Below are 22,220 nucleotides of genomic sequence, written 5' to 3' on the forward strand. Positions count from 1 at the left end.
CACCCTCTCCAAAGCGATCACATCCTTCCTGTAGTGTGGCGACCAGAACTGCACACAGTACTCCAGCTGTGGCCTAACCAGTGTTTTATACAGCTCCATCATAACCTCCTTGCTCTTATATTCTATGCCTCGGCTAATAAAGGCAAGTATCCCATATGCCTTCTTTACCACCTTATCTACCTGTTCCGCCGCCTTCAGGGATCTGTGAACTTGCACACCAAGATCCCTCTGACCCTCTGTCTTGCCTAGGGTCCTCCCATTCATTGTGTATTCCCTTGCCTTGTTAGTCCCTCCAAAGTGCATCACCTCGCACTTTTCCGGGTTAAATTCCATTTGCCACTGTTCCGCCCATCTGACCAACCCATCTATATCGTCCTGCAGACTGAGGCTATCCTCCTCGCTATTTACCACCCTACCAATTTTTGTATCATCAGCGAACTTACTGATCATACCTTTTACATTCATATCCAAGTCATTAATGTAGACCACAAACAGCAAGGGACCCAGCACCGATCCCTGTGGTACCCCACTGGCCACAGGCTTCCAGTCACAAAAACAACCTTCGACCATCACCCTCTGCCTTCTGCCACTAAGCCAGTTTTGTATCCAAAGTGCCAAGGCACCCTGGATTCCATGGGCTCGTACCTTCTTGACCAGTCTCCTGTGGGGGACTTTATCGAAGGCCTTACTGAAATCCATGTATACCACATCCACTGCGTTACCCTCATCCACACGCCTAGTCACCCCCTCAAAAAATTCAATCAAATTAGTCAGACATGATCTTCCCTTGACAAAGCCATGTTGACTATCCCTGATTAATCCTTGCTTCTCCAAGTGGAGACTAATTTTGTCCTTCAGAATTTTTTCCAATAATTTTCCTACCACTGATGTTAGGCTCACTGGCCTGTAGTTCCCCGGTTTTTCCCTACTCCCCTTCTTGAATAATGGTATTACATTAGCGGTTCTCCAGTCCTCTGGCACATCCCCTGTGGCCAGAGAGGTTCTGAATATATGTGTCAGAGCCCCCGCAATCTCCTCCTTTGCCTCACACAGTAGCCTGGGATACATTTCGTCCGGGCCTGGGGATTTATCCATTTTTAGGCCTGCTAAAACCGCCAATACCTCCTCCCGCTCGATGTTAATATGTTCGAGTATATCACAGTCCCCCTGCCGTATTTCTATGTCTACATCGTCCTTCTCCATAGTGAAAACAGATGCAAAAAATTCATTTAGAACCCCTCCTACATCTGCCGGCTCCACACACAGATTGCCATTTTTGTCCCTAATGGGCCCTATTTTTTCCCTAGTCATCCTCTTACCCTTAATATACTTATAAAACATCTTAGGATTTTCCTTTATTTTGCTCGCCAGTGTTATTTCATGGCCCCTCCTTGATCCTATCAGGTCATCCCTCAGCCTTCTCTTTTCCAGAGAAAAGAGCCCCAGCTCTTGATAAGTATGTCCTCTCAGTTCTGGTGTCATCCTTGTGAATCTTCTTTGCACCATCTCCAATGCCTCTATATCCTTTCTATAATATGGAGACCAGAACTGTGCACAATATTCCAAGTGTGGTCTAATCAAGGTTCTATACAAATTTAACATTACTTCTCTGCTTTTCAATTCTATCCTTCTACAAATGAACCTTCTAGAAGTGCTTGGTTTGCCTTTTTTATGGCCTTATTAACTTGCGTCGCTACTTTTAGTGATTTGTGTATCTGTACCCCGAGATCCCTTTGCTCCTCTACCCCATTTAGACTTATTATCCAAGCAGTGTGTGGCCTCCTTATTCTTCCTGCCAAAATGCACCACCTCACACTTATCTATAGTGAAATTCATTTGCCAATTACACGCCCATTCTGCAAGTTTATTAATATCATCTTGCATTTTGACGCATTCTTCCTTTGTATTAACTAGAAGCCCCAATTTGGTGCTGTCCGCAAATTTGGAATGTTGTTCATTCCAAAATCGGAGAGCACATTTTCATGAATTACTTTGATTGTACTATTGGTTCAAAGCTTGATTAGGATGAAGAATGACATTTTGTGTTTCAGATTTTGCCTTTCCTGTGTAAATATTACTTTGATCTCCAAGATCACCAAACAGACACAGTTAAAATTAAACATTTTTCAAAAACAGAATTTAAGTGTCCTAATAGAGGAGGATCTGAATATTTAACAATGATGCCAATACACTACATTTATAGCACAGTATTGCCAGCACTTGAGCAGTGGTACAAGCAGAGTGTTGTAGTTACACTGTCTAAATGCACCACTGTGGAATGGGGCAGAAAGGATGGTGACTGAACTTCACATATCCATGTTAAAACCCAGGAGCACTACTTACCAAATTCCTGCAATGCTGGTAAGTTTTCTACTGATCGAGAAGAGCTGATAGGACATACAGGCCATCTAAATCTGTAGAAATAGAATGTGGATGCATCTGGAATTTTAAAACAGGCGGGAAGGGCCGGATCCATAAGGTGAGTGCCTTTATTGCACTGCTTGTGGGCCCAGAGGAGCAGGAGTGTTTCATCCAGGCTCAACAAGCTCACTTGGCTGACAGGAGCCCTGCAATCGGCCGCACCCCCCCCGACTCCCAATGGTGGACCGTCCCTCTGAGCTGGACCCCCCCCCCCCCCACCATCCCGATGCTGGCTGACTGCCCCCTGATCTCCGATGCTGGCTGAACCCCCCTCCCGATGTTGGCTGAACCTCCCGATGTCGTCCATATCCCCCCACCGATTCTTTCCAGTGCCGATGATCTCTCCCTCCCGCTCCCCTCTGTAAATCTGGCTGTCTGGCATGTGGGAAACCCGGAAGCACAAATACTCACCTTCAATTGAGTTGCAATCGCAGATTGTGACGCACTCAATTCGCTTCCGGGTTCCCCACGCGAATATCTACGGATGCGCTTTGAACCCGGCTCCGAGTGAAAGTCATGCCCCATATATTTTTTTTTTATTCGTTCACGGGATGTGGGCGTCGCTGGCGAGGCCAGCATTTATTGCCCATCCCTAATTGCCCTCGAGAAGGTGGTGGTGAGCCGCCTTCTTGAACCGCTGCAGTCCGTGTGGTGAAGGTTCTCCCACAGTGCTGTTAGGAAGGGAGTTCCAGGATTTTGACCCAGCGACAATGAAGGAACGGCGATATATTTCCAAGTCGGGATGGTGTGTGACTTGGAGGGGAACGTGCAGGTGGTGTTGTTCCCATGCGCCTGCTGCTCTTGTCCTTCTAGGTGGTAGAGGTTGCGGGTTTGGGAGGTGCTGTTGAAGAAGCCTTGGCGAGTTGCTGCAGTGCATCCTGTGGATGGTGCACACTGCAGCCACAGTGCGCCGGTGGTGAAGGGAGTGAATGTTTAGGGTGGTGGATGGGGTGCCAATCAAGCGGGCTGCTTTATCTTGGATGATGTCGAGCTTCTTGAGTGCTGTTGGAGCTGCACTCATCCAGGCAAGTGGAGAGTATTCCATCACACTCCTGACTTGTGCCTTGTAGATGGTGGAAAGGCTTTGGGGAGTCAGGAGGTGAGTCACTCGCCGCAGAATACCCAGCCTCTGACCTGCTCTCGTAGCCACAGTATTTATATGGCTGGTCCAGTTAAGTTTCTGGTCAATGGTGACCCCCAGGATGTTGATGGTGGGGGATTCGGCGATGGTAATGCCGTTGAATGTCAAGGGGAGGTGGTTAGACTCTCTCTTGTTGGAGATGGTCATTGCCTGGCACTTATCTGGCGCGAATGTTACTTGCCACTTATGAGCCCAAGCCTGGGTGTTGTCCAGGTCTTGCTGCATGCGGGCTCGGACTGCTTCATTATCTGAGGGGTTGCGAATGGAACTGAACACTGTGCAGTCATGTCTATTAGCTGTAGCATGAAATAGTTCTGCCTGAATTCCCTATTCCTAATTTAATGTTTCCTGATATTAAGCCTGCTAGTTTTTGAACTATTTGTCAGTATAAACAATTTATCCAGTTAACTTTATCAAAGCTCCTCATAATTTTAAAAACCTCTATTAGGTCAGTTCAAAGTCCAGCTTCTTCCGATTTAGATCCGAGTATGTTATCATCTTGGTTGTCCTGTGTGCACCCTCTCAGGGCTGTACTCCAGATAAGGATCTAATGAGTTCCAATACATAGCAAACATATAATTTCTTTTGATTTGTTCCCCTCTCTGCCTTTGGAGAGTTTTTAGAGAAGTTATCCATCTCAATTGTGTCAAAGATAAAAATTATGAAGAATGTCAATTAAGCTTCCAAACACTCTTTCAAGTAAGATGTTCCTCCAAATCATCTTTTCTTCTTCCTCCAAAAATAAGTGCTATTGGTCAGATTGTAATTCAGCTGGCTTTATCCAACAAAAAATAAAAGATCCTGCCTCCTCTTGTCTTTTCACAGTATAACTGCAACTGCAACAGTGTCATTTAGTGTTTTGCATTATGTGCAAGATCACCTGGAGGAGAATTGCTTTTTAGGCTTTAAAATTAAAGTTTAAAAGCTGCAACCAACTGTTGTATCTATTTCACTATAAACAAATTCAATTAGAATGCACACATTTACCAAATCTGGAACAGTTGATAAACCTAACCAGTGAGGATTGCTTTCAAGTAACCTTTGAAAAGCATGGGAAAATGCTGCAGGAATATTTACCACATAGCCTCAGCTCCTATCTGAGATCACACTCATCTGTGTGCTGCCATCTGTTTGTCTTTATCCTTGTCTTGTTTTTTTCCAAGAAGGCAAACAAAACAGCAAGAAAATACAACAGACAGGAAAAGGTATTTTATTGCTGTTGTGATTGCCTCTCAAATTCTAACAAAAGTGTCAGCTGACGGCACTCTTGATTGTGAATCAGAAGATTGTGGGTTCTGTAGCAGATTTGAGCATATAATTTAGTGTGACACTTCAGTGCAGTAATGAGGGAGTCCTGCATTACCAGAGGTGCTATTTTTCCAAATAGATGCTTTTCAAAACTAAGGCCCTGTTTTTCTACTCAGAATAGAATAAGAGCAGGGAGTTCTCCTGGTCTCCTGGACAACATTCCTCTCCCAACCAACACCAACAGAATGACCATTTCTGACGAGAGGTCTTCGACCTGAAATGTTAACTCTGTTTCTTTCTCGACAGATACTGCCTGACTTGCTGAGCTTCTCCAGCATTTTCTGTTTTTAATCCAACAGAAACAGATTATGTGCCCATTCATTCATTTGTTGCTTGTGTGAACCGGCTGCAAATTGCCTACATCACAACAGTGATTGCACTTCAAAAGTAATCCATTGGTTGTAATGTGCATAGGGATGGTTGGAGGATGTGATAAGGTTCTAAATAAATGCAAGTTCTTATAACAAAAACATGTTTCAATACTGGCAAAATAATTGGAGTGGCTACAGAAAATAAATGGGCCTACTGTAGTTCAAACAACAGATATACAACCCACTCTCTCTCCCCCCAAAAGTTTGTGACTTAACATTTAATATTTAGACATTTTTTTCTTAAAAGTAACATAAATTATTTTAATTATAAAATAGCAATATACATTCATCAATGCATAATCACCTCCATGCAAACATGCAGAATTTCTGGAAATACATTCTGAAACACACTTGTGATCATTAATTATCTTATACACAATCAGCATTTGTGCTGTGCCCCTTATTCTGAAAACTATTTTTGAAAAACAAATCACCCTAATATAAATTTCCTTTAATAGTTCCAACATCTGAGATAACTAAAAATTAGGTTTCAAAATTATCCATAATGAACATAACTTTAAAAAAAGTTTTCAGGATTGAGTAGCTAAAAAAAAATTTAGAAAATAGTTAATTTGCAAAATGTACCCCACCTTAAAATTTGCAGTGCAATCTATAGCATGAAACCATTAACTTTACATATTTGTCACAAATAGCACATATAAATATGTGTGCTCAAACATATCATTCCTTAGCAGAACTACATAATTAGATAGTAAAAGAGATTTAGAATGGTGTAATATCTATTTAAATATCTATCATATATTAAAAGTCTATAGGCTGCCAATACAGTATGTGCTTTGAGCATCTTACACAGAAACAAAAACTTTATAGTTTTGCATTAAAGTAATGCAGTTTTTGGAACTTGAATCTGTCGGGATGGGGGCTTGGGGGAGGGCAAAAGAGGGAAAGGCAGTGCACTGGGTGGAGGAAAGGTTGAGAGGGGCTGCAGAGGAGGAGATAGGACGAGGTGGTACGGGGGTGCAGGAGGGCAGGGAAGGGGGCAGTACGAAGGCTGATAGCCTTTATTATTCTCGATTCCCTGTTCCAAAATGCTGCCAGATCCCAATACCTCTTCCCCAGTCTCAACAACCCACCAAATCCTTGCCTATCTTGCAATCCGCCACATCCAAACCTTCTATCCTCCCGTCTCATCTATCCAACTGCCCTTCCCGTGTCCCCTCTGACCTCCTGCTCCTACTGCTTTCATTGTCCTCCTGCTCTACTTGCTGCTTCTCAGTGCTAGCTGTACATCTGTCCAGTTAGCAGAATAGGACAATAATGTGCAAGTGGGAGGTTGGAGGAGAGACCGAGGCTGGGTGGGGAAATGAGACTGAAGGAGATCTGTGGTCCGGGAGTGGGGAGATTGGAGGTGGGTGCGTAACTGAGATCAGACTCTCCACTTGGTGCCCCTCTGCTGCCAGATATTGGGAACCCCATCCCACTGCTGTCAAACCTAGGTCTATACTCCCAGTATTGCCAAACTCTGGGACCACTCTAACCAATTTATACAGATCTCAGGACCTGCTGCAGTGGTATCAGATCCAGAAGCCCTCTCAATACTGACAGAACCTGGCACCCCACACTGCCATTCTACCATTCCTTAGTACCTCGCAGCTGGGGCTACTAGAATCCAGGACCCATCCCCATAATTCCAGACCTCAGGAAACCCTTGTACAGTTAAAACCCATGTTCCAACCTCCAGTTCTGCCAAATCCCACAATTCCCTGCCCAGTGTTTTCAAACCCCAATCATCTGCAATTAGACCCAAACTGTAGGGCCCTCTGTCCAATGCTGCCAAACCCCAGCATCCCTGTCTCAGTTTAGCCAAACTGCAGGAACCCCACTCCTGCATGCAGCCAAACTCCACGGACCACATCAATCTTGCCCCTCATGCTCCTGAATGGCATGTGCCTAATCCAACCTGGTACATCTTTTCTACCATCTTCCTGTGTACCCTGCATTTTAAATAAAGATGAGATCAAACACCGAGTGTACAGGTAAAGTCCATCGATTTACATTTTTCACAGAAATTCATGGTATTGAATCCGCAAAATAATGGGCAAAATCCCAGAAAACCATGGGGGCAATTTTTGTTCCTGTTTTCAGATGGGAACAGGGCAGTAGCGGGCTGAAAATGATGGCACATCACTGACCGCCCTGTTCCCGCCGATGTCCTGCGATTTTGGAGCGGGCTGGGAAACAGATGAGTAGCATTCCCATCTGAAAAAGGGCGGGAACCTACTTACAATATGCAAATTGAGGTCCTAATACATATTTAGGAGCCCAATGCGATTTTGGTCTTCCATTGGGCGAAGTGCGCACTCCACTCAGTGGAACTGAGTGTTGAGTGGCTAGACCAGCAGTCCTTAAACATTCTGCTGCAGAATCCAATGAAGCTGCCACTTGGTCCATTGGTGCCGACAATGAAGACGAAACTTACATGATGTTGCTGCAAAGAAGAGTTGTAGACTAGAGAGTCACGTCTATCAGTTGCTGCACATCTTGAGAGATTGACCTCAGAGCCAGCACATAGGTATGATACTGTTCCAACATCCTTCTTTTCTGACTTTGCGCTCCCGGTGGGGAGTCACACTCAGCTGGAGTGCATTTGGGAAATTTGGAGACATGCTGAACAGGATTTTTGAGCCACTAATGCATCAGAAAATCACATGCAGGGCATCCTTGAATTTCTACTCTGCACTCCTTCCAGGCGAGCATTCCTACTGGAAGTACAAGGTCAGAAAATTATCCCTATAGTATTTTCATAGATAGAGAGAAAGAACAAATTAGTATTAAATAGCAGCTTTTATGACCTCAACTTCCCTATGGACTAAATCTGATGTGATGGGAGGGCTCGAACGCTTCTATGACCCTGAGAGCTATGCTACTGTGAGTATAGCTCCAGCTAGGGCCAATCAAGCCAGACATGTTGAAAGGTAGGAGGCTGGCTAAAGACAAACTACCAGTCCTTCCGGTAAGAGGTTGTAAGAACATAAAAACATAAAAAATAGGAGCAGGAGTAGGCCATAGGGCCCCTCGAGCCTGCTCCACCATTCAATCAGATCATGGCTGATCTTCAACCTCAACTCCACTTTCCTGCCTGATCCCCATATCCCTTGATTCCTCTCGAGTCCAAAAATCCATCTATCTCAGCCTTGGATATACTCAATGACTCAGCATCCACAGCCCTTTGGAGTAGAGAATGCCAAAGATTCACAATCGTCTGAGTAAGAAATTCCTCCTCATCTCAGTCTTAAATGGCCGACTCCTTATCCTCGACTATGCCCCTTAGTTCTAGACTCTCCAGCCAGGGGAAACAACCTCTCAGCATCTACCCTGTCAAGCCCCCTCAGAAACTTACATGTTTCAATGAGATCATCTCTCATTCTTCTAAACTCCAGAGAGTATAGGCCCATTCTACTCAACCTCTCCTCATAGAACAACCCTCTCATCCCAGGAACTAATCTTGTGAGTCAGGCTAACAACCTGTCTACGTAAAAATACCTTTCATTACGGAAACAACCCAGAGACAGGACGAGTCTGTTAGACTTGTAAATATAAATATCAATGCTGGATAACCACGATCAGCTGGATGTAAGGCAAGACAAAACTCCAATGGAGTCAATTATCTTGCTCTGGACAGATAGCAGTGGAGGAAATGAGTTGCCTCATATGCCATTAGGTACAGGAGACTCTAACTAACTTTTATGACCTCAGAACCTCCAAAAGTGCTTCACAGCTAATGTAGAACCTTAGAAGTGTAATCACTGTTGTAGTATAGGGAAACATGGCAGCCAATTTACACATAGCAAGATCTCACAAACAACATTGAGATAAATTACCAGATAATCGGTTTTAGTGATGTTGGTTGAGGCATAAATATTGACCACGACACCAGGAGAACTCCCCTGCTCTTCTTTGAATAGTGCCATAGGATCTTTTACATCCATCTGAGAGGGAAGATGGGGCCTTAGTGTAATGTCTCATCTGAAAAAAGAGCATCTCAGACTGTGCAGCATTCCCTCAGTACTACACTAAAATGTCAGCCTAGATTATTTGCTCAAGTGTCTGGAGTGGGGCTTGAACCAATAATCTGACTCAGAGGCAAGAGTGCTACAACTAAGCCACACCTGATAAGTGATGGTTATTTGAAGCTTACATTTTTAAATTTACTAATCTGTAAAAATTCCAGGAGCATAAGTTAACAACACAAGTTTTGTATAACTTGTAGCATTTTTCTGACATAGCAACAACAATTTAAGCAAATTCAACCTATTCAAGCTAACCAAACACTAAAGTGCCCCCAGGAAAAAAAAACTTCCATCTACAGTATCATTTAACACTGGTCATTCGATTTACTTAAATGTGAGTTCTATTAAGTTTCTTGGTCAAGTATCTGAAGATTCTCTTCCATTTCAACGACCGAATTCTTTTGTGCAGGTGCTGGAGGAGATACCACGTGAGGCATTTGGCGACATCATAGACCACAAGAAAGATTTTGAAAATTTGTCAAAGAGACAATTGCCTGCAAAAATGAGTCACAAAGTGGTATGTTTAAATAGTTTTTTTTGCTTTCTTTAATTCTCCAAAGCATTTGATTAATTGGGAGACAAATGAACAAAATAAATTAAAATGAAAATTATCGGCTGCACCATTTACAGGGATTTACATTTTTTCATATTTCTTTCCAGGAAGAAAAGGAAAAGGATGTTGTAGAAGTGATTGTGAACACAGAGGCTGAAGTAGGTGCAAGTGGTTTCAGTGTTAAAAGTGGAGAAAAGGAGGGCATATTTATCAAACATGTTCTGAAAGAGTCCCCTGCTGCAAAACGTCTAAGCATGAGAGAAGGTAAAACATGAAATATATATCCAGATGTTCACTGAATATTGCATAAAAGTTTAAAACCAGTAGAATTAAGGTGCTCATCTAATAGTTAAATGGTCTGCGTGGTGGTAGTCAGGCCTACAGACCAGAAAGATCCTAGGTTTAATACTTAACCTGTGCTGAGTTAGCTGAGTTAGCTGAGAATCCAAAGAGCTTCTACAAATACATAAAGAGAATCCAAAGAGCTTCTACAAATACATAAAGGGCAAAAGAGTAACTAGGGAGAGAGTAGGGCCTCTTAAGGATCAACAAGGTCATCTATGTGCGGAACCACAAGAGATGGGTGAGATCCTGAATGAATATTTCACATCGGTATTTACGGTTGAGAAAGGCATGGATGTTAGGGAACTTGGGGAAATAAATAGTGATGTCTTGAGGAGTGTACATATTACAGAGAGGGAGGCGCTGGAAGTCTGAACGCGCATCAAGGTAGATAAATCTCCGGGACCTGATGAAATGTATCCCAGGACGTTATGGGAGGTTAGGGAGGAAATTGCGGGTCCCTTAGCAGAGATATTTGAATCATCGACAGCTACAGGTGAGGTGCCTGAAGATTGGAGGGTAGCAAATGTTGTGCCTTTGTTTAAGAAGGGCGCCAGGGAAAAGCCTGGGAACTACAGACCGGTGAGCCTGACATCTGTAGTGGGTAAGTTGTTAGAGGGTATTCTGAGAGACAGGATCTACGGGCATTTGGAGAAGCAGGGACTGATTAGGAACAGTCAGCATGGTTTTGTGAGAGGAAAATCATGTCTCACAAATTTGATTGAGTTTTTTGAAGGGGTAACCAAGAAGATAGATGAGGGCTGTGCAGTAGACGTGGTCTACATGGACTTTAGCAAAGCCTTTGACAAGGTACCGCATGGTAGGTTGTTACATAAGGTTAGATCTCACGGGATCCAAGGTGAGGTAGCCAATTGGATACAAAATTGGATTGACGGCAGAAGACAGAGGGTGGTTGTAGAGGGTTGTTTTTCAAACTGGAGGCCTGTGACCAGCGGTGTGCCTCAGGGATCGGTGCTGGGTCCGCTGTTATTTGTTATTTATATTAATGATTTGGATGAGAATTTAGGAGGCATGGTTAGTAAGTTTGCAGATGACACCAAGATTGGTGGCATTGTGGACAGTGAAGAAGGTTATCTGGGATTGCAACGGGATCTTGATAAATTGGGCCAGTGGGCCGATGAATGGCAGATGGAGTTTAATTTAGATAAATGTGAGGTGATGCATTTTGGTAGATCGAATCGGGCCAGGACCTACTCCGTTAATGGGAGGGCGTTGGGGAGAGTTATAGAACAAAGAGATCTAGGAGTACAGGTTCATAGCTCCTTGAAAGTGGAGTCACAGGTGGATAGGGTGGTGAAGAAGGCATTCGGCATGCTTGGTTTCATTGGTCAGAACATTGAATACAGGAGTTGGGATGTCTTGTTGAAGTTGTACAAGACATTAGTAAGGCCATACTTGGAATACTGTGTACAGTTCTGGTCACCCTATTATAGAAAGGATATTATTATACTAGAAAGAGTGCAGAAAAGATTTACTAGGATGCTACCAGGACTTGATGGTTTGACTTATAGGGAGAGGTTGGATAGACTGAGACTTTTTTCCCTGGAGAGTAGGAGGTTTAGGGGTGATCTTATAGAAGTCTATAAAATAATGAGGGGCATAGATAAGGTAGATAGTCAAAATCTTTTCCCAAAGGTAGGGGAGTCTATAACGAGGGGGCATAGATTTAAAGTGAGAGGGGAGAGATACAAAAGGGTCCAGAGGGGCAATTTTTTCACTCAAAGGATGGTGAGTGTCTGGAATGAGCTGCCAGAGGCAGTAGTAGAGGCGGGTACAATTTTGTCTTTTAAAAAGCATTTGGATAGTTATATGGGTAAGATGGGTATAGAGGGATATGGGCCAAGTGCAGGCAATTGGGACTAGCTTAGTGGTATAAACTGGGCGACATGGACATGTTGGGCCGAAGGGCCTGTTTCCATGTTGTAAACTTCTATGCTTCTATGATCTCAGTTGGAGCTGTGCTGGAGCACTAACAATTGAGCTCAGCTTCCCTGGGCTAGGGAAGAGAAAAATCAGCCAGCGTTCCTTTTGCTTATCATGACCTAGTGACCTCTGCTGGGAAGTGCATGTGTTCAGGCTGCAAGTGGGGACGGAACCCAGCTATATTGTGATGATCGAGTATTCTGACAACGCTTATTGTCCAGACTTACACAGGAAGAACATTCACTTCAGTGACATACCTGAGGCCAGCGGGAACCTCTAAAATTGAATGGGGAATCTTCCGGGAATGTCCTCAGGGGTTCTCCCGATCAGGAGAGGATTGGCCAAGACCCTGGATACACGTGTAAATAGGACAGCCTCTGAGAAATTCCCAGCGATCATCTTTAGGAGAGGAGGAGGGAAAAGGGAAAAAAATCTTAAATGTTCATATGCTATTATTGCATGAATTAGGTGCAGAATCATTAGCCCAGAAACATTAGCAGATGAGTGCTTGATGCATCCATATGACATTCTTCAGGCCATTAAAATATCAAACAAAGGGATATTATGTAAACACGTTGTGTTCATCTGCTAATATCACCAGCGGTAATTTCTAGGCCAATGACTCTGAAATTATGTTGTGGAATAATAGCATATAAGCATTTAACGCATTCATCTACAATTCTTCGCTATTTGTTTTAAACAGATTAATGCCTTTGCTAAAATAGAAGAAAGAATTTCAGGTGAACACTTTTAAGTGTTGATGTGGAATCCTGCAGTATAATTGCAGGGACTGTGACTGCTCTAAAAAAACAGAAGATTGTGTTTAGTCCAAATTTTGTAAATAGTCTATATATGGCATAAAAATTAAAATTATTTGTAAAATGGACTAGGGTAGTATACCTATCAGAGCTTCATAAAATACTATAACTTAAAATTATTAGTGACTTTAGTCTGTAAAATTCTGGTTTGTGTGGCTGGTGGATTGTAGGAGACAAAGGTCTGTTTACAGGAAGAGCTGGTGGATCATTGAAAGAGAAACAGTGCTAAAAATCACAAAACAGTAGCAGATTCCTTAATATTCTTTTGTATGCAGATACAATTCATAGCAGCTAAGTTACAATATACCAACACAAGTATTATGGAAAGGAGGACTGAAGTAAAACTCAAACTGACCCCAACAGGAATTTGGTGTAATTGCTTCATTCTGGTCCCTTAACATAATGTCTTATTCAGTAGCGAGATCTAAACATCTTGCACTTATGCAAGTTTTTATAAAAGAATAAACCAGTTTTTTATCTTCAATTTAAACCATCAAATCTGCTCATCGAAGACCTTTGAACATTAAGGTCAAAGAAAAAACAATATAGACTCTGTCACAGCAGTATTACATTAGGTAAAGTTGCTTGAATAACACATTGTTTCGACTCATGCTCCAAATATACTGATAACAGTTTTATTTGTAAAACTACTTGAAATATGTTTTACAAAATGTTTGTAAAGCTTAATGTTGCTTTCTTCAATATAAATAGATCACTGCATTTTACCTGAATTCATGGAAAAATGACATTAATAGTATCTTATCAGGTTCTCAGTAAATCCCAAAGTGTTTTGCATCCGATTAATTACATCTGAAGTGCAGTCATTGTTGATATGTAAATGACAGGTTCGGTAGTGCAGCGGTTATGTTATTGGACTAGTAATCCAGAGGCCTGGACTAACAGCCAGAGAACATGAGTTAAATCCCAGCATGGCAGTTTGAGAATTTGAATCCAGTCTAAAAAAAACAATCTGGAAATAAATATCTGGTATCAGTAAAAGTGACCATGAAACTGTTGGTTCACTAATGTCATAGAATCATAGAAGTTTACAACATGGAAACAGGCCCTTCGGCCCAACATGTCCATGTCGCCCAGTTTATACCACTAAGCTAGTCCCAATTGCCTGCACTTGGCCCCTATCCCTCTATACCCATCTTACCCATGTAACTGTCCAAATGCTTTTTAAAAGACAAAATTGTACCCGCCTCTACTACTGCCTCTGGCAGCTCGTTCCAGACACTCACCACCCTTTGAGTGAAAAAATTGCCCCTCTGGACCCTTTTGTATCTCTCCCCTCTCACCTTAAATCTATGTCCCCTCGTTATAGACTCCCCTACCTTTGGGAAAAGATTTTGACTATCTACCTTATCTATGCCCCTCATTATTTTATAGATTTCTATAAGATCACCCCTCAACCTCCTACTCTCCAGGGAAAAAAGTCCCAGTCTATCTAACCTCTCCCTATAAGTCAAACCATCAAGTCCCGGCAGCATCCTAGTAAATCTTTTCTGCACTCTTTCTAGTTTAATAATATCCTTTCTATAATAGGGTGACCAGAACTGTACACAGTATTCCAAGTGTGGCCTAACTAATGTCTTGTACAACTTCAACAAGACATCCCAACTCCTGTATTCAATGTTCTGACCAATGAAACCAAGCAAGCTGAATGCCTTCTTCACCACCCTATCCACCTGTGACTCCACTTTCAAGGAGCTATGAACCTGTACTCCTAGATCTCTTTGTTCTATAACTCTCCCCAACGCCCTCCCATTAATGGAGTAGGTCCTGGCCCGATTCGATCTCCCAAAATGCATCACCTCACATTTATCTAAATTAAACTCCATCTGCCATTCATCGGCCCACTGGCCCAATTTATCAAGATCCCGTTGCAATCCTAGATAACCTTCTTCACTGTCCACAATGCCACCAATCTTGGTGTCATCTGCAAACTTACTAACCATGCCTCCTAAATTCTCATCCAAATCATTAATATAAATAACAAATAACAGCGGACCCAGTACCGATCCCTGAGGCACACCGCTGGTCACAGGCCTCCAATTTGAAAAACAACCCTCTACACCCACCCTCTGTCTTCTGTCGTCAAGCCAATGTTGTATCCAATTGGCTACCTCACCTTGGATCCCGTGAGTTTTAACCTTCCTTTGGGAAGGAAACCTGCCGTCCTTACTCAGTCTGGCGCATATGTGATTTCAGTCCCACTCCAAAGTGGTTGACTCTGAACTATCCTCTGAAGTGGCCTAGCAAGCCACTCAGTTGTAAAAGAAGGCCCACCACCACCTTTTCAAGGCAGCTGGGAAAGGGCAATAAATGCCAAAAAAACATACTCGGCAGCCAATTTGTGCACAGCATAACCCACAAACAAGATGATCAGTGGATCTGCTTCTGGTAGTGGTGAGAAAGGAATAGTGGGAGGACACTGAAAGGACTCCTTGTTCTTCATTAAATGTTGTCACAAGATCTTTTACATCCACCTGAACAGGCAGGCAGGGCCTTGGCTTAAAGTCACGTCCAAAAGATGGCACCTCTGACAATGCAGTACTCCCTCAGTACTGCACTGAAGTGTTAGCCTAAATTATGTGCTTAAGTCCTGGAATGGGGTTTGAACCCACCATCTTCTGAATCAGAGGCAAGAATGCTACTAACTGAGCCAAGCTAACACAAGCTAAGTCAAGATTATTATATATTTCTACTACTTGCAAAAACAAAATCATATTTTAACACCTTCAGAAGTCAGAACATAGCTCTCATTCATATTTTCCACTGAAAATATATTTTTAAAATTTTATTTGTGCCAAATGCTGTAAGGTTTACTGTGCTAGATAATACCTTAATTAAGGAGGCTTGCCAAAGATATTGAAAGCTTTTAATTAATTTCAGGGTCTGATCATTATATAACCAAATTTATGATTTTGTTTTCCATCAGGTGATCAACTTATCAGTGCTACAATTTATTTTGATAATGTCAGATATGAAGACGCACTCAAGATTTTGCAGTACTCAGAACCATATAAAATGCAATATTGCCTGAAACGAACAATACCTAGTGGCACAGGATCTGAGGCAGTTGAAATGAAAGGAATCAAGCCTATTGCGGTAGGTTTGCTTTCTGCATTATTTTCTTAGCAACTTACTTCAAACAATATAGTTAAGTATATTCTGTTGGCAATTTTTAATATGGGTATTACTAGGCAGATTAGACACTGAGAGGAGAGGAACGTGAAGTTGATATGTGGACAGCACATTCACAGTGAGAAAAATATTATTATTTAATTTCCACTCTCACTCTTACACCATGGTTCATTATTTATCCTGAATGTAATTGATTAGAGAATGGGAGGACCTTTTAGGTTCAGGTTTCCAGGAGACGACGTGATAAAAGCTCCTCAGCAGAACAGATCTCTGCAGTGCCCCACTGGTTATTGCCTTCAGACAGAACGTGACATTTATTACCATCTTTGTTTTAGGAACATAGGAACAGTAGTAGGCCATTCAGTCTATCTAATGTGCTTTACAATTTAAAAAAAATAATGGCAGCTGTATCTTTTTAATCCCAATTCCACAGCCATTTTCCAAATCCTATAATGGGATGACTCTGCAATGACATGCTTCTGAACGGGCAAATCTAGTGCATATGATTAGGCCTGCTCATTGCCCGAAGAGCAGATTATGCTATAATATGATAGGCCAGCTCCAGGGGAGCACAGGACGAGTGCATGTGGCATGGATTATTAGGCATGTCAAATTTATTTAAGCCACCCCTCACCTTAATCTGATCTCAACTATGGGGGAAAAAACACTAGCTCTCACCGCTCATTTAAAACAGGCAATTTATGGCAGGCCAATTTGGCCATTTTGGGGCTTCTATTCTTAAATGGAAGAGTTCATTTTTGCTGAGGTAAATTTAGTTTGATTGCCTGCAGCATATAGTTTGCACATTTTCGGGCAACTTTTTTCCTTTGTCTTTATCCATTTGCTATCGGGACTCTATAGGGAAGAAATTCAGTACCTTTGCAGGCTTTAAGATGGGTGGAATAATGCCGAATTTAGCATTGTCATGGCCCACGCCTGATCTGCGTGTGCATTTGGGTGACTGCAAAATTCACCAGGGACTTTTTTTAGGCGGTTATGTTATTTTGTTAATGGGGGGTTTATGTCTGTTTAAGAATCGCTTAGAGAAATTAGTCAGTGCTGAGTGCAGTAGGCGCCGGGCCTGCTCTGCTCAGGTTTTCAAAAGTCTGCTCCGACCGCCAACAAACAGGTGATTTAAAAAAATAACTCCTTAATGTGAAGCCAGGGGAGCAGGAGTGCTCCTCCTGACTCTACAGCACTACTGAAGGCCGTTGCCAACCCGTGATCGCCCCCTCCTGTTTTCCTTACCACCCCCCAGCCCTTCCCAGGACTTACCTGAGGGCTGCTGCTGGCGAGGAGAGGGGCCCAAATTTCATCCAGTCTCATAGTCGAGCCGTCTCTAGAGGCATGACAGGCTCCGGCAGCTCGGCCTAATTATTATAATGATGTCCGAGCCCAATTTTTGTCGAGCCTTGAGCCTCCAGGTTCAGAAGCACGCCATCAGTTATGCGCCAGAGAATGGGCCATAACGAATTTAGCCCCCATATCAGCTACCTGTGTGTGTTTGCTCAGTGCTATTTCATGCAGTAGTGACACAATTCTGCCCATTGGGTACTTCAGGAGACACAACTATATTTCCTGGTCTTGGAGGAGGAAGCGGAGAATCAAAGGAGCCGTGACACCTGGCCTTACTCAATTACACATGTGTACATAACAAAATGCTTGTACCTTGATGTGACAGAGGAGATTTGCCTTAAGAAACTATGGGTGAGAAATTTGATTTGGGCCCAAAACAGGCTCAAAGTCGGCGGAGTGATGGATCCGTGCTGGCCTGAGGCCAGAGCCAAATTCAGTTTCAGGCCTCATTGAAATGCCACTGCTGAGCTGCAGGTGCTAAACGGGTGCCCTACTGCTGCTCTCCATTCAGGGCAGGTAGAGTCTTGAGGGATGGGGGGGGCTTGAAAGCGATCCCGGGGGAGGGCTTTGACTGCGCCAGCAGTGAGCCGGAGTTTTTTTGTGGGCTGTGGTACAAATAGGCAGAGCATGTGTGGCGCAGGTTCCACCCATTTGTCCCTGAATTTCACAATCGGGGTCTTATAACTGGCGTAAGTAAATTCAAAACAGCTAGGTGTGCAGAAGTGGAAAATTTACCTACCAGCGTCAGTGACTAAGCATTCCCAGGTCAATTAAAGCACAGCTAGATGTGGAGTAAAGCTCCCTCTATTCTACTTCAACAATGTATCTCAGTCCCACCCGCAGCTGTGTGACATTTTTTCTATTTCCTATACCAACCATCCTTAATCCTGTCTAAATGACATGGTCAATAAGTGACGATATAGGTGCATGTAGTGTCTTGGGCCACATTATTAGCCCCATTGTATGTAATGCTGCGACTGTGCAGCATAGGCCTGTGTTTCAAGGAATGAATGAGCGAGCAAATAGGTTGATACAGAGTAAAAAGCAAAGAATGGTACTTAGCAATGAGCTTGGGGGAGTTAGGGCAGTTTTTGTGTTGTGGTCCCATGCCCACTGTGAACTAGTTTGAGACTGCCCAAACTCATTTCACATGGGACTCTTACAGCAATGAATAGAAGGAATTTTCATCCTATCAGTCTGAACTGGATTTGAATCAAAGCCAGTGTCCAACCCTGTACCATCCATTTCGCCCTTTTTAATGGTCAGAAGATTATGGGGAGCATGCGATTGCCTGAAATGCAGTCCTGATGAGCAAGTCTCCGCCCTGAAAATGTGCATTTGGAAAATTGTTCCCTGAGTACCGTTGATACCACTCCATTCCTGCACTACTATCTGCTGTGGCGCAGGAAATGAAATGTCATGACACATTTTGAATTCCAGTATTTCCTGAGCGTAGTGCATGTAGGCTCAGTGTCTCTCGCCAAAGTCCCTTTCCTTTGTAAAAGTTTATGATGTGTGTTTTCTATTCCTTAACCATGCGCTCCTTAAATGATTCCCCAGCAGGAAGAGAAAGGCCATCAGCTGGCTGTCAGTATTTGCCTCTTGGGATGGATGTGGTGCATTTCCTGCTTGTCACCATATGGCCTTGCAACATCAGGCGCCACATATAAATTGCAGCAGATGATTACTCCTGCACACTATTGGCATCCAGAGTCATTTGAGCGGTGTGGCACAGATGTGGCATTACCTTGAAAGTTATCTGTGCCAACTCCTGCCATTCCCCTGTTGCTGGGCATGCCCTCATCATGTCCTGTGATCTGTATGGGAGCAGACATCTGAGAAACTATGAGGGCATTGAATTCCTCCATTATGGATGCCTCAATTTGATTCCTTAGCATATTTAATCCAAACAAGACGGACAGCTATATATTGGTGCCCACGTCTCCATAGCCCCAATCAGGGACTCGTTACTGAAGCTACGGGGCCGCCATTTAAAAAAAAAATTCAAGCATAGTTGTCCTTTTCCCTTGGCACCACAGATTCCCTTTCTCAGTGTCCCCCTACTCCTTTTACTCAATCCCCCCCCCCGACCCCCCATGCTGTAGAAGTGCCTGACACAAAACGGGCAGTCAACATTCCTTCACTGCCTATTAATGTGGCACTGGCGCTCCCAGCACACCATTCAAAATGTATTCTCTAGTGGGAGCCAAGCCATTTAGGTGTAAGTGCATGTAGTCCCTTGGACCACATTATTAGCCCCATTGTATGTAATGCTCCTACTGTGCAGTGTAGGCCTGTGTTTCAAGGAATGAATGAGCGAGCAACTAGGAGGATACAGAATAAAAAGCAAAGAATAGTACTTAGTAATGAGCTTGGAGGAAGCCTCTGATCTCACCCTCGCCCAATCACTCTATTGTACAGATCCTGGAATTTGGAGGGTTATTCTCATAGGAAGTTAGTGGTCTTAGATTGATCAGTCTTCCTGCAATGCTCATCTCTTGCTGCCTATTATATGTAGCTTTTCCTACAAGCAGATACAGAAGGGATACTTGTTGGAATTTGGAAGAGCAGGGAACCCATGTGTTCAACTTAACAGCCATCTTATGTCAGTCTACCAATGTGAAGCTTGTGTTGGCATCATGTTTGTTGTTCCTAAATTTATGCGTGAGATTAAAAGCATATTTCTGGGACATCAACAAAGTTTGCCCTGCAGCAACAAAGGCATGCACGTTCATTTGCCAACCAGGTGACGCAGCTCCAAGGTGAGAGTAAATTGTTGTTGACACTCAGGCTGCGATTTTAAAGGCGGGGTGGGGGGGCGGGGGGGGGTGGGGGGGGCGGCTACGGTGCGCATGAGCCGCAAACCTAGTGCCGCACCCGGGAAGTCCAGGGATGTGGAGGGTAGCCGATCTTAACGGCCGGATCTTATTATCATAACTGGCATCGGAGTCCCACCCGAATCAGGCCACACACACTACCTGACTGACAGGCGGGAGAGGAAGATCGCAGGCAGGAAGCTGCAGCCAGGGACCCGCAGGATCGGTCCCTGGCAGTCAGGTATGTGGTAAGAGGGTAGGGTCAGGGGTGAGCTCAGGATAAGGGAGGCCCAAGGCTTCCCGGTGAGGCTTGGCGGACTCATGACCCTCCAGGCCCACAAGGAAACCTAAACAAAAGTTAAAAAAGTAATTGCCTGGGCCTCTTCTGTCCCACAATCCCCCTCCCGGCAGGATTGGCCTGACAGGGAAGCTGTCCCTGCTCCCCGTTCAGGCCTCAGACTAAAATAGCAGATCGGGTGCCAATGAGGTTATCTGCATATTTATACAGGACCCCACCAGCTTGGGACAGGTGTCCTACGCACCTGCTCAAAAGCCCAGGTTAATATTCAAACCTGTCAGGAAAATAGCGGGATTGTTCCCCTCATTTTAACAGCCCCCCCTCCCACTTGGTTTCTGCCAGGCGGGAGAGTTAAAATCGGGCCCTCAGCATAAGGCTGTATAGCGAAGTAAGCTAAATGCTATTACACTCACCTAGGAAACCTTCTCGAGTTCTGAAAATGTTTCTCTCGTTTGCTCCCATGATCTCCGCATGTGGAGTATTGCATTTACAATCTCTGCCATCTCCACTCAGGCATTGTGCAGAATGGCGAAGATGGGAGGTTGCCCTTGAGCTCCAAAGAGGACCAGACTTCTTGCCAAGACCTCATGGAGCAAAACAGTCAAACTGATATCCTTAAAAGGTGCAACCATCATGCAATAAATTGCATTTATAAATCACCTTTAATGTACCAGAACATCCCAAAGTGCTTCAATTTGGGAACAGCCCTGCTCTTTCCCCTCATTGCTGCTATAGTAAATTGTACAGAAAAAAAAATCTAGCACATCAACGTGCAGCACATTAATGCAGAAATGAGCAGTGTTTTAAGGGCTGATCTCACTAGATAATCCGCCACTCAGTCTAAATAGAAAAAAACCATAAGCAAAATGTCTCCTCAAACTTTGAAACATTTTAGGTGAGAACAGAGGAGAATCCCATTCAATATTATTGGAAGTGGTCACTTCTCAACGTACTCCCTATGGTTTGTGGGCGGGCTCAGGAACTGGTGGCAACAAAAAGGGTAGAAACGAAAATGACATTGGCGTCTTAACTGCATAATTTGACTGTGATTTGCATATATTAACGAGACCTCTGTCTGTTTCCGGCGGGAGCTCTGACCTTCTAAATCAAGTTCCCTGAAAATCGGAATGGGCCCACCTCCAGCAGTAAGTTGGCGGTTCATTTTTTTCTGTGATTCTGGTCCCGTTACCAACCCGTTTTTGGGTGTAAATGCAGCAGTATTGAGACAAAAATCAACCCCTATATGTTATATATTACTATATGATTATTTATTTAACATTGTAACAATTTATAAAAGGTTTCAGTAACTACTTTCTGGGAGAGATTTCTGTTTTAGTAAAGGCGGAAATATTCTGATCCACCTAAAGCCATGACAATGTTCAATTACATCAGGAATTCACTCCTGGCCATGAGAACTTTGGTTTGTCCCAGTAACCTTTTGAACTATAGCTAATTAATGTATATATCCTCTACAGAACAACGGATGGGTTAATTTGTAGTTTTCTAATATGTCACACATAGTTGCTCTGGACTGAGCTATTTGTATTGCCTAACAAGTGTTAGAAGATGTAAAGTCCATCCAGGTGATTGAAACAATTACTAGGGATGTCTGGGCTTTCAATTATCCATAATTAGTTATTGCAATTTTTCCAGGCCTCTGGAAGGTTAAAT

The 22,220-nt window shown here is 43.4% G+C and overlaps 2 protein-coding genes across 2 annotated transcripts in view; one reads left to right on the top strand and one right to left on the bottom strand.

Moving 5' to 3' along the window:
- Positions 1-22,220, top strand: part of LOC137326514 (neuroblast differentiation-associated protein AHNAK-like) — an 84,866-nt gene that overhangs the window by 25,906 nt on the left and 36,740 nt on the right. Inside the window, exons 4-6 of the mRNA XM_067991667.1 lie at positions 9,682-9,789; positions 9,933-10,089; positions 15,874-16,043. Of these exons, the coding sequence (XP_067847768.1) occupies positions 9,775-9,789; positions 9,933-10,089; positions 15,874-16,043 (342 nt within the window). The 5' untranslated portion in view covers positions 9,682-9,774. The remainder of the gene's footprint in view (positions 1-9,681; positions 9,790-9,932; positions 10,090-15,873; positions 16,044-22,220) is intronic.
- LOC137326515 (5'-3' exonuclease PLD3) overlaps positions 12,405-22,220 on the bottom strand; it is a 117,246-nt gene continuing 107,430 nt past the window's right edge. Inside the window, exon 13 of the mRNA XM_067991670.1 lies at positions 12,405-12,510. The gene's annotated coding sequence lies outside the window, so the exon portion shown is untranslated. The remainder of the gene's footprint in view (positions 12,511-22,220) is intronic.

This window comes from Heptranchias perlo, chromosome 10 (genome assembly GCF_035084215.1).
Source record: "Heptranchias perlo isolate sHepPer1 chromosome 10, sHepPer1.hap1, whole genome shotgun sequence".
In the NCBI taxonomy this organism is placed as follows: domain Eukaryota; kingdom Metazoa; phylum Chordata; class Chondrichthyes; order Hexanchiformes; family Hexanchidae; genus Heptranchias; species Heptranchias perlo.